The sequence below is a fragment of the Agelaius phoeniceus genome, chromosome 4, assembly GCF_051311805.1.
Source record: "Agelaius phoeniceus isolate bAgePho1 chromosome 4, bAgePho1.hap1, whole genome shotgun sequence".
NCBI classification, from domain to species: Eukaryota; Metazoa; Chordata; class Aves; order Passeriformes; family Icteridae; genus Agelaius; species Agelaius phoeniceus.
This window is the reverse complement of record NC_135268.1, coordinates 3,186,692-3,201,112: the sequence shown is the minus strand read 5'-3', so window position 1 is coordinate 3,201,112 and position 14,421 is coordinate 3,186,692. Positions and strand designations below refer to the sequence as shown.

The 14,421-nt window shown below is 41.0% G+C and overlaps 1 protein-coding gene across 2 annotated transcripts in view; it reads left to right on the top strand.

Annotated features, from left to right (window-relative positions):
- Positions 1 to 2,054: 2,054 nt before the first annotated feature.
- Positions 2,055 to 14,421, top strand: part of PRDM5 (PR/SET domain 5) — a 58,797-nt gene continuing 46,430 nt past the window's right edge. For both annotated transcript variants that reach the window (XM_054633761.2, XM_077176582.1), the window contains exons 1-3: positions 2,055 to 2,200; positions 6,548 to 6,631; positions 13,491 to 13,613. In XM_054633761.2, the coding sequence (XP_054489736.1) occupies positions 2,108 to 2,200; positions 6,548 to 6,631; positions 13,491 to 13,613 (300 nt within the window). In that variant the 5' untranslated portion in view covers positions 2,055 to 2,107. The remainder of the gene's footprint in view (positions 2,201 to 6,547; positions 6,632 to 13,490; positions 13,614 to 14,421) is intronic.

Here is a 14,421-nt window from a genome sequence, read left to right as displayed (position 1 = left end):
AATGGCATTCCACAGTGGAGTAAAATGGCTGAAATTTACAAAGTAAAACAGTTGTTCTTGTGTACTGAAAGAGCTTAAAACCAAGACACAAATGCATCCAAACTATAATATTACCTTTAACTTCCCACAGAAGAAATCTTTTAAGGCTCAAAATGAAGGTCTCCCCAGTAGATTTTTTTTTCTCTTCTGAAGAGAAAAATACTGAGGCCTTTGTAAAGTGTAAAATGATTTTAGAATATTCATGACCTTTGGAAAAGGTCAGAGACAGGGAAAATGATGCCAGCATTTTGATTTGATATGTATTAAGAAAGACTGGCATCCAATCAAGGAAGTGTTCTGATCTCCAAAAATATTAAATGTGTTCAATTATGCATGGGGAAGCTTTAGAGGTAGATGTTAATTAAAAGAATAGTTAAATTTTGCTCTTAGTCATAAAACTGAAGCGATTGCGCCAGGCAACTTATTTCATCTCAGTTCAATTTATTTGTTTTTGAGATGGTAGAATTTTTACTTATACAGATTTAGATGCTCCATTTCTATTACTAAATTAGTAGCCAGTGTCCAGGCTATCAGTGAAGGTGTGAAATCTGTGGATCTGCTGCATTTTCATTCCTAAAATTATTCTTTAAACCATGTTGTTGGAGCCTTTCCTCCTTTTTTCTTGTCAAATTAAGGGCCTCATGAAATTTACCAGAGCATTTGCTCATATATTGAATATAATGCAGTATTATATAAATTTCTCTGTATATATGGGTGTGTTGTTGGAAATATACATCACCTTTGTAAAGATTTTTTTTCTTATAAGGCTTTATGATAGCTAAACTACGACACTGCAGATGCTAAGCACAAAAAAGCCATTGTGTGCAAATAGATAAGGGAACAAAAATAGTCAAAGGGAGTTTGATGTTCAGTTAGACCTGATTTTTTAAATTAAATTTTTACCTTAATGTCCACCTATGGATGGGCAGGAATCCAACTGATCCAAAGCACTTTGAGGATAATTTGTTCCCTAGCATTTGGTAACTAAAATTCAGGATATTTGTTTCATTCCTTCCAAACGATGCTGACACAGAACTTTTCTAACACTTTGCTGGAAAAGTATGAGCTTTTAATATTTAACTTCTACTATTTATACACCTGTTAACGTAAAAAAAGGTAGAGAGAAAAGAGCTTGTTACGCTCCAGTGGTTTAATTATCATTAGCAGCACAATTTTAAAATATGTCTATAAATAGCTTTTTCCTCCTTTCCCTCTTTTTCCTTCTGCTTGCCTCACATGCCTTCGTACTTATTTTTAATTCCTTAATCAGATATGATCACAAATCCCTTTTCTAGCTACAAACTCCTATTCTAGCTACACCACTTCAGTTTAGAGAGCAACAATGAGTATGGTGTGACTGAAAATCCCCAAGAAAGCTATTCAGTTTCTAGAAGGTCAATGTGTATGGTGCATATGTATAATGTGTACTTATAATGTATATTGTGCGTATATATAATGCGTATTTATAATGTATATTGCGGTTTTGTGAAAGAGTACTGGTGTGATGCTAACAACCCGTGGAAGTCGAAGTTTTCCTCCCTGTTCGACTACACTGTGTGTACTTTTAGTCAAAAAACCATGCCTTTGCTGGCTACGTCGTAAGAATATACAGAATGTTTGTTTATGTTTTTAGACAAAAAGCGTCGCGTTTGCGCGTTCGCAAGGATGCCCGATTTCTGCCTTTAGATCCGCGCTCCCTCAAAACCAACCGCCGAAAGGGAAGGATTACTTGGTTTAGAAGGGAAGCTGCCTTCACGCACTGGTGGAAGAGGGAAAAAGAGGGGGGACAAACCCTCACGGGACCCCGCCATCCCCTCACGGGACCCCGCCGTCCCCTCACGGAGCCGCCGCTGCCCCGCCGGGCGCGCGCGCCCCCTGCAGCCGCCCCGCCCCGCGGCGCGCGCTGGCCCCTCCCCTCAGGAGCCGGGGGAGCCCCCGCATCCAGCCCCTCTTCCTGCCCCCCTCTCCCGGACTCCCGCTCGCCGCTCCCGGTGGGATGGAAGTCCCCCCGTAAAAGCCTCTTCCTTCTCCCCGGTAGCAGGCGGCGGGCCCCGTGTTCGGTGCAAAAATGCTGGGCATGTACGTGCCGGATAGGTTCGCCCTGAAGTCGTCCCGGGTGCAGGACGGGATGGGGCTCTACACGGCCCGCAGAGTGAAGAAGGTGGGTGATGGCGGGGGAACGGCCTGGCCCGGCACGGCCCGGCCCGGCGGGGAGCGGCTGCCACGTATCACCGGGGAGTTGGGCGGCTCTCCCGCCCCTCTGCCCCGCTCCAAGTTCGCCTGAGCCGCGCTGTGCCCGCCCGGGCTCCCTGTGCTCGCGGGAGGCGCCGCCCGCCCGCTCCCCCCTCCCGGTACCAGGAGCCTCCCGGGGCGCTGCCGCCTCGGGCGGGACGGGGCGCGGGGGCCGGCGGAGGGTTTTTGCTCTGAGGAGTTTTATTTTCCCCATTTTGTGATTTATTTATTTATTTATTTATTTATTTATTTTAAACTTGGTTTGTGCGTCTGGCACAGTTTTGAGGGCAGAGCTCTCCCGGGCGGGACCGCCTCCGTGAGGGTCCGGCTCTGAGGGCAGGGGGGCCGCCCGGGGTTCTCGGGCTCCCGTCACCTCCTCCCTCACGGCTCTCCGGGCTCGCTCGGCCGGACCGTGCTTTAATTCCTTTTCTCGGCGTAATAAAGCCGGGCCCCTGAACGATGTAATTCAGCTGAACCCAGTCTCGTACTCCAACCAGGTGATGCCTCTTCTCACTTCGTAATTGAAAGTATGTTGATGATGTGAAATTCCAGCTGAGACTGTCCGGGCGGCTTGTTAGGACACATAAAGGCATAACAAAGCTATGAACCCTTCATTAGTATACACTTTTCTGTGTTTTGTCTGTTTCGCCTTCCATCTTTGTCCGCGTTTTGGCTCTGATTTTTTTTTCCTAATTTTTCACTGGTTTCATCAACAGGACTTAGACTCGATGGGGTGGAGGTCTCACATTTTTAAGGTGTCCCTGAGTGTTAAGGGGACCGTGAGGGAACAATTTTATTTCGTTTGGGTTAATTCTTTAAAACTTTTCTACTGAGATTCTGAAGTTTCATTTCAAAACTTTTTGGGTTCACACAGCAAGGAAGGTTGGACACTATTAGCATTTGTTAATTTCTGGACTCTGAAATAGAATGAATTAGAATGAAACTCATGGGAATTAGTATCCGCAATTCATAGCTGGGGGTCTGAGGTTCTGTCCTTTACACTGTTGAGAGCTGAACCATTAGAGCTGCTTGCTGGGGCATATAAAGCGTTTTCCTGCTTGAATTATTCCACCTTACTTAGGGACTTCATACAGGCAAAGTGTGTGGGGTCAGAGCCGTGCAAGAACAGGCAGAGGAACCAAGTCTTGAGTTGCTCTGTGGTTTATTAAAATATACTCCTAAAGTTTTTTGGGGACCTAAGTCCCGTGTTCTTTGTTGGGAGAAGGGTGGATGTGTAAGTAACACAGGTGGTACACTGGACACCGGTACATGGAGCCAGACTCCACGTTGCTCTTTTCCATGGAAAGAAAATTCACACCTGAATTGCTCTCAACTTGTTCCCCTGTCTAGTAATGAAGCAGAAGTACCACACTTTGTGGCTGTGATTAACAGCAGCTTATAGGTGTTAAATGAATTCCGTGGAGTTTTGGGATTGGGAGGAGGTGTTGAAAGTGACACTTTATTGTGAAGTGAAACCTAAGTTGCTAAGTATTAAATACTGCACTGTTTTCTCTCTGTTGCTGCCACACAATTGCAGTTGTCTGAACTGAAAGTAAAAAAAAAAACAAATTGGATGAATTCATAATCAGAAATTGCAGTACAAGCTCTCCAAGTATTCTGGAGGCCTCTGAAAATTCTGCTAATAGCAAAGTTTTGGTAATAATACATTCTGAACTGCTGCTGCCTGCCATCTGCTTGTGTATATATAGTGTATATATAGGCCTGGGGGCCTTTCAAGATTTTGTTTGTAATCATAAAAGGTGCAAATTTTTGTTTTGTTGCCTTACCAAAGCTGTGATTCCCATGTACCTTCTGTTTTCCATGAGCTGGCCTCAGGCTGCAGGGCACTCACCTCATGAAGCTCTCTGCGTAATCGTCAGAGAGCCATTGCATTTCTCAGTGTTTTGCTGCAACTGGAGGATTAGTCACTGCTGCTTTTTTGAAAGGAACTGTTGAAAATAGCTTTTTTCAGCACTGGAAAAATGTGCTTTTCTATACTGAATCATTTCTCTGCCTTCAGACTGTGTTGGGTGCTGGCTTTCATTGAGCAGAGGGGAAGTTGAAGTCTTGAGTGTGTTTTTGATTAATGTATGTTGGCATATAACAACGTGTCTATTAACCAGAAATAATGTATGTATATGTACATATATATGAAGAAAATGGTCTGAAAAGCTGAAAAAATAATTGCACTTATCCCCATGGACCAAGGCATCAGGTTTTGGTTACCCCCCCAAATTTGAGAAGCCATAAAAAGTGCTCAGCAATCCGCATCACCTGCAGCTTATGTTGTGTTTACTCTGTGTTCAGAGGTGGACGTGTGTCACCCTGAGTTTTTAAGATTTTCTAAGCCTTCTGATGTTGACATTCTTGTAGTGAATTTTCTCACACACTTTCTGTAAATAACTTATTGTTTTGCATTCCTTTATGGAAGAGGAGAGAGTTGATAGACTGTTGGTTTAACCAGTGGCATTGGAGAGGTGCCACTGTCACCCTCCAATCCACTGTCACTTTTGGAAAACTATAAATGTTGGAGTCAGAAAATAAACGGCCCTTTTCTCTCTTTCACCTTGAGAACGGTGTGAGCGTGTGTTCCTTTGTGTCCTATAACGACAGACGTGTTGCTTTTGCCCTTGTTCTGAGCTTCCAGAAGGTCTTCAATATTTGAATATTGCAGTAGGGATTTCCAGGTTTGGAGTGCTGAGGTGGGAATGGCGTGTGATGTTTGCTGTGCTGTGCTTCAGCGATGGGTGACATTAGCACTGTGGGTGCTGTACGCATACAGCTCTATTTGTCTATTTCCACCTTCCTTGCCCATGAGGTAAGAGAAGGAGCAACTTTCAGCCTGAGTGTTGAATCCCAGGATTTGGAAAACTGGCAGGGGAGGAACTCTGACACTATTTGTCAGCAGAATGATGAAGGGTGGTATGGAAATGGATGAGAGCTAAGGCTGTGAAGACCCAGAGTGCCAGTTTTTACTGCCACTGCCCCTCTCTGGCTCCTTTCTTGCTCTGGGCTCCAGTTGCTGACTTGTGCTGTACTCGTGTTTTTACCTTCTGCTTTGCTGTTCCTTGTAGTGAAAAGTTCTTTGTGTATATTTAAAAATTTGTCCCTCAGTTCTCTTGCCTCGTTCTGCAATGTCAGTTTCCTTTTCCTTTGTTTATTACCACTTCAGGTTTAATTTTAAATACAAGTTGTTTGTTTTTCTAAAAAAAATTGATTTCCTGTTTCCAAGAGGAACAGTCCTGGATGTTTTCCATTCCACTTTTTTTTTCTTTACCTGTAGGCAATCTGTAAAAACTAAGCAAGAAGGAAAGCATGTAGCAGGCTATTGCTGGGAATATGGAATGTGTCTGGAGGAAGGGATAAGTGGACAAGATCAATACTTTTTTTTAAACCAAAGTACTCTTGCTTTTAAAAGAAACACCAAAGTTGCTTTTCTATATGTACAGTTAAAATCTCTAATGCTTGAAAGGATAAGTGCTTTTGGATGTGAATGCTGCCTGGAGGAGCACAGCATCCTCCTGCATGGCAGGTTTTAGGGCCTGTCCCTGTGTGTGGGAGGAACTTGGGCCTATGGGAGGTGAAAGTCCTGTTTAATTATTTTGCCCTGCTGCTCCTGTGACGTCTGTGCAGGAAAAAACCCCTGATGCCAAATACTTTTGGAAGAACATATCAATGGATGCTTTCACAGCGGGTGTTATGACTAGCAGGTGGTAGAACATGTTAATTTTGTTTATGAAGGCTCAAATTAATTCACAAGCACGTGCATACTCCCTTACAATTTTCAACAAACCTCTCTGTATGATCAAGCCCTCAGTTATGCAGTCTTTTGATTTGTGGCACTTCAAAAAGTAGCGTTGCAAATAATCTCACAAATAAATCTAATGTAAACTTGGTGCGTGCCAAGTTCTTTGTTTTAGTTGGATGCCTGTTGCAAGGTGCTTCCTGAAATTTTTGTAAGAAATATAAGAAATTTGACTTGTAAATTTCAGCCTTATTTAAAATAAAGAAAAATCCTGCTTCCCAGAGGAGAAATAAGCCTGCAGAAGGTAGATATGGTTTTATAAGGTTCTTCAAAGCATGAGAAGAATGGGAATGAGCTTCAAGTTGAACCCTCAAGCATGTGCACCTTCTTGGCAATAAAGTAGGACAATAAAGGGAAACTTTCCTTTCCTGTTTGAGGCTAAAAATGACTCCTCTGCTGGAGTTTGGTGATTGGCTTGGCTTTTTCTTTTTTCCTCCTACTGATTCTTTTTCTGATATAATTTTTCCTTAGGGTGAAAAGTTTGGCCCCTTTGCAGGGGAGAAGCGAATGCCGCAGGAAGTGGATGAGAGCACAGACTGCAGGCTCATGTGGGAAGTGAGTACAGTGGCTTCACTGCACCTTGCACCAAGTGTTCTCACAATCAGGTTTTACTGTAACAAATCCTTTCTGTTTTGTGTCGTAGCTTAAAGATCCTGTAGTGAGATTTTGTATTTTTAAATTACGCTGCCTGGGTGGAGGAGGATTGACTGCTTTAAAGCTAAAGAAAAAACAAATGATGCTTTCTAATCGATGAAGTGTGAAAAAACATCAAGTCAAGCCAAATACAAATATAGTAACACTGTGAAAAATCATTAAAACATGTGAAAATAATTAGAAAAATGAATTTGAATTGGGAAGCAGATTGTAAGTTACAGAGATACTGATTTATGCTAATCAACAGGTACCAGCTTATGGCTTCCTTCTGCTGTAATATGAAACATTTCCCAGTGTGACACTTGTGTTGGGATTTGGATCAAACTGCATGAGCAAAGTTTTAAAATTTTACCAGTTTTTAATGCAATGAGTAGGTGTGAGCTCTTTAGTAAAATAGAAGCCTGGTGCTGTGGGCAACTTTTTATTTTTTATATGCATTGGGCAGGAACAGCAGTTGATGCACTAGTTCTTGTATTTAGGTACATAACCCGTCGTAGCTCCTGTTGTTCCTCTGTGTGCCTGAAGTAAAATATGAGTTCACCAGTTGAGGAGATTACACTGACTGAAAAATACTGGCAATAACAACATTTCCAACTTGCTAAAAATGCCTTCTTTCCAGTGCCTCTGTTCTGTCTTTGTAATCTTTATTTACTGCTGCAGTTCTTTGAGCAGAATTTAATTTTTTTTTTTTTCCTTTTTTTTTCTCCTCAGCCAAGCAGTTTCTATTGAATGCACATTTAGTCCTCTTTTACACCAAGGAGAAGACTCATTTCTTACTTTTGTACCTTTCTGTGCTTAGAGGCGGAAGGACTGTTTACTGCATGGTACAAAAAAACCTTATGTTTGACATCTGGCTTAAAGCACTATCAGAGCATTTAGCACAAAATACATGTTTATTTGAAAAATCTCTGGCATTAACATCCCTGAGCAGCTTATGAAGAGAGCAGAGTATTGATGCAGCCCTAGCAGAGCTACAGATAGATTCCATGCCCTAGAAAGATGTGAGAATGTTGAAAGCCCATCTCTTTTAACCCAAGCTCAGTGTAAATATTGTGAGTGATGAAATATCCCTAGGTGATTGCTAGCTCCAGCCTGTGAAGCTCCGTTTTCTCCCTTTCTTCTGTCGATTTCAATCTAGGGGTGTGCCCCAAATGCCCTTTCCCAGAGAGGAGGTGTGGATCATTCGTTCCCCTTTCCCTTTTGGGTTATGTACTCAGAGGAGCCACTTCCATCCTCTTTGTTCCCAGCTGGACCCAGAGCAGTACAGTGTGCTTTTATTACAGGTGTTTGCTGAGCACAGTCCATGTTAGTGTGCCCTGGCTCACTTGGCCCTTCCTGATGTTTCTGCAGGTTGTTTCAAATCAGTGAAATGCTTGTGCTAGAGCAAGGTTTTCAGAAAAGACAGTGGGTGGATTACAGCAGTGAGAAGGCCTTTAGGTTTATTGGAAAGCTTTATGATTTTCCAGATTCCTCATTGCTCATACTTAACTAGATTTATCTGTTTCTGCACGACAGGAAAGAAAAGGCAAATACATTTATTTATTGGTGACACTAATGTGACCCCGTTGACAGCAAATCAGAAAATGAGGTTTTTATGAGCTGTTTTAAAATCATTTCATAAGATCTTACTGTAACCTAGTTTTGAGAGCCTTGAAAAGATTCCTGCATACCAAATTTTATGACTTCCTGAATGTTTTAAACCAAGTTGTTCATGTTTACTGAAGTTGATCTGAACGTGAGCTTTATAATATAATTTAAATCATGCTGGGAGTAGTCTGAAGTTGAAAATTGAGACCAGGAATGCAGAAAGTAAGACTTGAACAGCCCAAGTAGATGGTTATTCCAGAGCCTGTGGGAAGCACGCACAGAAACTGGCCAAGTTTGTGTGTAGTCAGCTGTACCAAAGATATTAAAAATAATTAATTTGAAGGCTATTGGCGGGAGGCACACTAAAGCCTGACTTCACAGTCTGATGGCAGTCAAAAAAAAATGTTTTCAGAGAGAACACCTTCAGAAAGAAGTCTCAAGCAGTAGAGGCTTTTTGTAAGTCAAGGAAAAAAATTGGGCATTATTGCAACATTTCTCTCCTTGGCATGTGATGCCTGGGATCCAGGCTGCAATTTTATGGAATATTTTGCTGTGAGGAAGTCTGCCACATGCATTTCTAGTTGTGCAGAGCAGTGCTCTGTGATGTGGTCTGTTTTGATCCAGCCTTTCCTTTTTCTCCGAGACCAGCACTGCGAGTTGGCATCTCTGGGGCATCGCGTTGAGATGGAATTGCACGCCTTGTTTTCGTTTGGTCTCAGGGAGAACGTGGCACCTAGAACATTTACTGAGCCCAGTGATTTTCTTCAGTAAAATACTGAAGATGGTAAAGTTTCTACTTAAATTAAATATAGCAGAATGCCATTACTCTGTCTGTAGCATGCATAGTTGTGAAGAAATCAAAGGTTTATACTTGCTCATTCAACAGATTCCTGGGAAGTGGAAGATTCCAATGGGTGGGAAGCATCCTTGATCTTGCTGTTATCTTTGTAAAGAGCTACAGGCTGAAATGTTTTATTTATGAGTGGTGTGAAAGGAAAAAAAACCCCTCAAACAAGCCTGTGGTAGCCATTTAGTTAAGAGTGATAATAAAAAGCCAAGAAAATGTCCAAATGGCTTTGTGCTTTCTCTTTCTTTTTGTTAAGAAAACACCTCTGTGTTATCCCCTAGCTCTCTATCCCTGTACTGGTGAAGGACGTTTATTATTTTATCACCAGCTTGTTGCTGGTGATCAATTAAGAGTTGTGTTCTTACAGCTTGATTAAATACTTCTTTGTGTGTATCAGTAAACTTGGCACAGCAGCTTTGAACTGTATTTGCTGGAGAAGCAAGTGCTTAAAGGCAAGCAGGAAATAATCTTCAGGTTAGAAGTTCACAGACATTTTTGCTGTGGAGGCTCAGATGTGCCTTTGTCAAGGGAAGATATCAGTTCATTTATGCATGTTCAGTTCCTTTTCTTCATTATCCTTAACCAAGAAAGGGGAATTCATTTCACTCCTACTGGATTGTGGCAGGCATATACTTCTGGTGATGACTTTGGCAAATGTTGAAACAGGGAGCGCTGGAAAGATTTGGTCCTCCTTCAAATACTCTGACATTCCATGAAGAAATGTTGGTCAGGGTTGGATGGAACATAATACACCATGTAATGCTGAATGTTACATATTTCAGGTTGGGTTTCTGTCTATCTGCCAGGATCATGTTTTCTTCATTGTTACATTAAAACCAAAGAGATCTGAAAACGGTCTTTCAATGGAAGCCAATGTTTGTGTTTATTTATATAAGAAAATGAAATGAACTTACATTTCTACTGCTTCATTTGCATCACTTTTGCTGTGACAGTTGTTTTCAGTTAAATAAGCCTGCCTGAAAAGTGGTGAGGGCAACAGAAAATCTGCTACTCACTGCAGCCAGGTTCAGATCAGAGCTGTGGTGTTTAGGATTGAGGTATAACAAGTCAAGCACATTAAGCTTGGTGTGTTTTGGTGGCTTTGGTTTTTTTTTCCTTCTTTCTTTGATATCTTGCCTATAAAAAGTGCTTCTGGCATAGGAGGAGGGCTCTTAGACACAAGAAATTAAGTCAACTGATGTCCATTGATTCATGATGAAATAAATCTTAATTAGATGAATTCTGTGTTTGCTGTCAAGGTGAATATAGTACTATAAATCTAATTCTGAACAATATAGTCTTTAATTTTTCTGTGTGTAGACTACCTTCCCAGTGATTGTTCCTCAAATACTGTTTACATTGAAAACGGTTTGCTTTTAAATGTTTTTGGCTGAATCTTTGTTTAATTTTCAGAAATGCTTTTGTTTTTCTCATTTCTTAGATGGTCTGTGCTTTTACACAAATCAGAAATTGGTGCAGTATCTCAGCTGCAAGTCTACATCCCAGAATTTCAATTTTAGTAAATTATTCTCAAATGGGGTAGATAGATGTCCAGAGTAGCTACTAATGTTATAATCAACTCTGTTAAAACTTGCTTTAGTCATAATTTTCCATGTTAAATGTATGACTTTGTGTTAATTTCAGTGACTTTTGGAGCAGGCCCATTACTGATCTCTTGGTTTGTGTGATGAGAAGGATCTACTCCTGAGAGTAGCTGAGAATGTTAACCTCCCATCTTCAGCTATGGGACGTGTTTAGGATGCTGCAAGGCACGTGCTGCTCGGCCGAGGCGTTGGTATTGCAGTCTGAACTTGCTGTAGAAGATCACACACAGGAGAGAGGGAGATTTGGGAATCATTCCAGGGAAAGGCAAGTTCAACCCTGCTCCTGAAAGCTCCACAATTTGCAGGAGTCTAGGAGTGAGCCTCCTCTACCCTTCTGTCCCTGGCAGGGTCAGGGAATGTCAGGCACCACAAGGAGCTTCATTACCATGGAAAACTTGCTGTGTGTTTTGGCTGATGGAAAATGTCACATGCTGTCTCTGTCCCAGACTTCTTACCGAGCAAGCAAATCAGCACTTGCTGCCTCAGGTTTCTTTTGCTGGAGTTATTTAAAATATCTCCAGCAATGTTAAAATGTGAGTTTCCACTCTGCAGTGAGCTCTCTGATGGTCTGAACTCAGGATGCAGAAGTATTGCATCTAGCTGTTTTATGCTGCAGCAATGAAGATCATATTTTCAGCTAATCCAAAAAGAAGCAGTGCAGAAACCAGTACTTTTCTCTACATGATTGTTTGATGAACGTGGATTTTTTGATTTAGAAATGTTGAGGAAATGGTTTCCAGAAAGCAGCTTAGGTGTTATTTAGGCCTGTGTAGGGTTTCATATGGGGAGCTCATAGATTGACCAAGGACACATCTTCTGAACTCTTCTGTTCCTGAATTCTTCTGATGCTTGTTAATGTGGCATCATTGCAATTGTCCTGATTGCCTTTGAGGTGGAACCTCGCCCTGTGTGGTGACAGTGAATGTCGTGTGTTTCCTCTTACATTGCAGGCATTTGGCTGAATTAGTGCAGTGACACCTTTTGTGTTGATTCTCAAGAAGATAGTTCTTGGGCACCTCAGTTTGAGGTACATGGAGTGGATATGTGTATCCATTTGAGGTGCTGGTTTTAAGTGCTAGGTTTGGGATCCACTGCCATCAGTTCATTTAGGAGCCTCCTATTGATGCAACCAGGAAAGCACTGGTTCATGTCACCAGTCTAGTCCACACAAAGTGCAGTGTTTTTGCACTTTTTCTTGACTTCTCATGTTCACATCTGTATATTCAATGCAGCATTAGTTCTTTATGAGGTGAAAGAAGCAGTGGAAAATACAGAATGTTTTTAAGGGATTTATCATATTCCTTTATCGATAGTTTCCTTATGTGTTAAAGCTCTGCTTTGTGTTTGGCATCTCTCTGTGGATTGCCAGAGACTCTGGAAGCCTAACTGAGATGACTGTGTATCACCGAAGCAAATATAAATTATATCATTTAAGGATCAAGCCAATAAAGAAAAACTGATGAAAAGTTAGATAGTGTAATGTACAGTTTTTATAATAGGACCTGCATTGCTTCTCATTCCAACTGAAAATGTGATGGAATCTAGGATCTCCATGGTGGGCTCCTGTAACTTGTGCCTTGGTAGCTAAAGCACAAAGCCTCTGTGGAGGTGGGTGATTATTACAATATCCCAGAATAGTTTGGGTTGGAAAGCACCCTGAAGATCATCCAGTCCAGCCCCCTGCCAGGGACAGGGATGCCACTGGTTAGATCAGGTTGCTCAGGGCCCCATCCCATCTGGCCTTGAACACTCCCAGGGTTGGGACATGCAGGGCCTCTCTGGGAAACCATTAGTGCTTAGTGTCAGATATTATTGTTTCCAGATGCATTTCAATGTGTAGGTTTGATACTTTTCACTGTGGCTAATCCATGTGTTGGAAAGTAAGAGCTTTTAAAGTTTGAATGTTGGCACCTTTTCATGATGCGTCCTTTTTCCTTCAGAAGAGCAGTAATGACTTTTGAAGATCCTTATTTGTTTGCAGAACTACAGTAATTCTTTTTTTGCTTAATCTGAGAACAACGTGCTGTCAGCAGCTATTATTGTAATGGAATACAGTTTTTGTCTTTTTAATGATACCCTAAATGTTTAGGTAATTGAAGCAGTCATACTGAAGAAATATGATATTGCATTCTATTAGAAACAAATAGAGCAAGAATGTGAGCAATTCGTATACAAAGCCACGAAGACAATCTAATTTTGATCTTACATAGCCAAATTCCCTAGCTCTTAGGAAATACCTGCCCTGGATACCTCTTGCTGACAGATGGAAAATAAAATCCATTCATTATATAAATAAATCACATGGAACAATAGTGTGGCTCTATGACCTTTTTGCATGGCTCTCTGTTGTCTGGATCAGTGGAGATTCAAGTTATCTATTATTTAAAATGAAACAAAAGGAGTTTTTTGGCAGTGACAGATATATTTTTACAGCAGTATGTCTTTGTGTTTAGGGGGAAGAATGACTTAGTTAATATTAAGTTTTTGTTTCTATTATCTTCCTTTTTTTCAATGTAAGCTGGAATTCTGTCAAAATTGCAGAAATCATACGAGTGATATGGATCTGTAATGGTAGCCAAAAGGTCTCAATATGGAGATGGATGTATCTTGTGTGCCCAATTCTTTTTTTTAAGTGGTTTTTTTTTCACTGAGTGGACAAAACCTGGACATACTTGGTTTTTGAGTTTTAATTTTGCTTGGGGATTTGTTTTGAATGTTTCAGGTTCGTGGGAGCAAAGGCGAGGTCCTTTATATCCTGGATGCCAGCAACCCACGCCATTCGAACTGGCTGCGCTTTGTCCACGAGGCTCCGTCCCAGGAACAGAAGAACCTGGCAGCCATCCAGGTAGATTTGGTGGATTTCTACCATTTGCTTCCTGTTACTCATTTGCTAATTTGATTTCCTCCTCTTTGGCCTTCATGTCTTGTAATAAAATTGCAAGATCTGAGCAAAGTAGTGAACTGCTTTTCTCTTTCTGCCTTGGTTTTTAGAAGAGAACTCTTCTGCTTAAGGTAATACCACAAATAAGAGTGGTAGGATGAAAGACCAGAAAAGTCCTTGGAATCTGATGCTATTTGAAAGGTTTAAGTATTATAATTATTTAGAGACCTGTGTGTGTTTCATGCCAAACTTGGGTATGGGCTTACTTGTGTGTAAAGCAGAATCATGCATTTTTCATTATTGTTCAATAAAATTAGTAATATCATATAATATAGATAACATATTATATAATTAATTATGAAAGTGTGACAGGCTTGAAAGGAGTCATGGTGCTGAAAATATTTACGTAGAAAACAGAAAATCGAACAATCTTAATTGTCTGATAGGATGATCATATAGTGCCTGAGGATAAATTAATAAAAAAAGTTAATTTTCTTGTCTTTGCTGTTGATCTGAATTTATCCAGCTTATTTTTTCACTTTTATAGTTGTCATTTGCAGCAGTCTCTGGTAATGAGTTCCACTGCTTTAATTATGTTCACATATACTTCTTTTAGACACTCCTTAATTTCACTTGATTTCCTAGTTCTGGTATAACAGTGAATAGTTACTTTATTTTTCTGTGCCATCTTTGATTTTATGGAATTCTATTATATCCTTTCACTCTTATTTGACAGCTCTTCTCTCAAGCTGGAGAGTCTTATTCTGTTTAA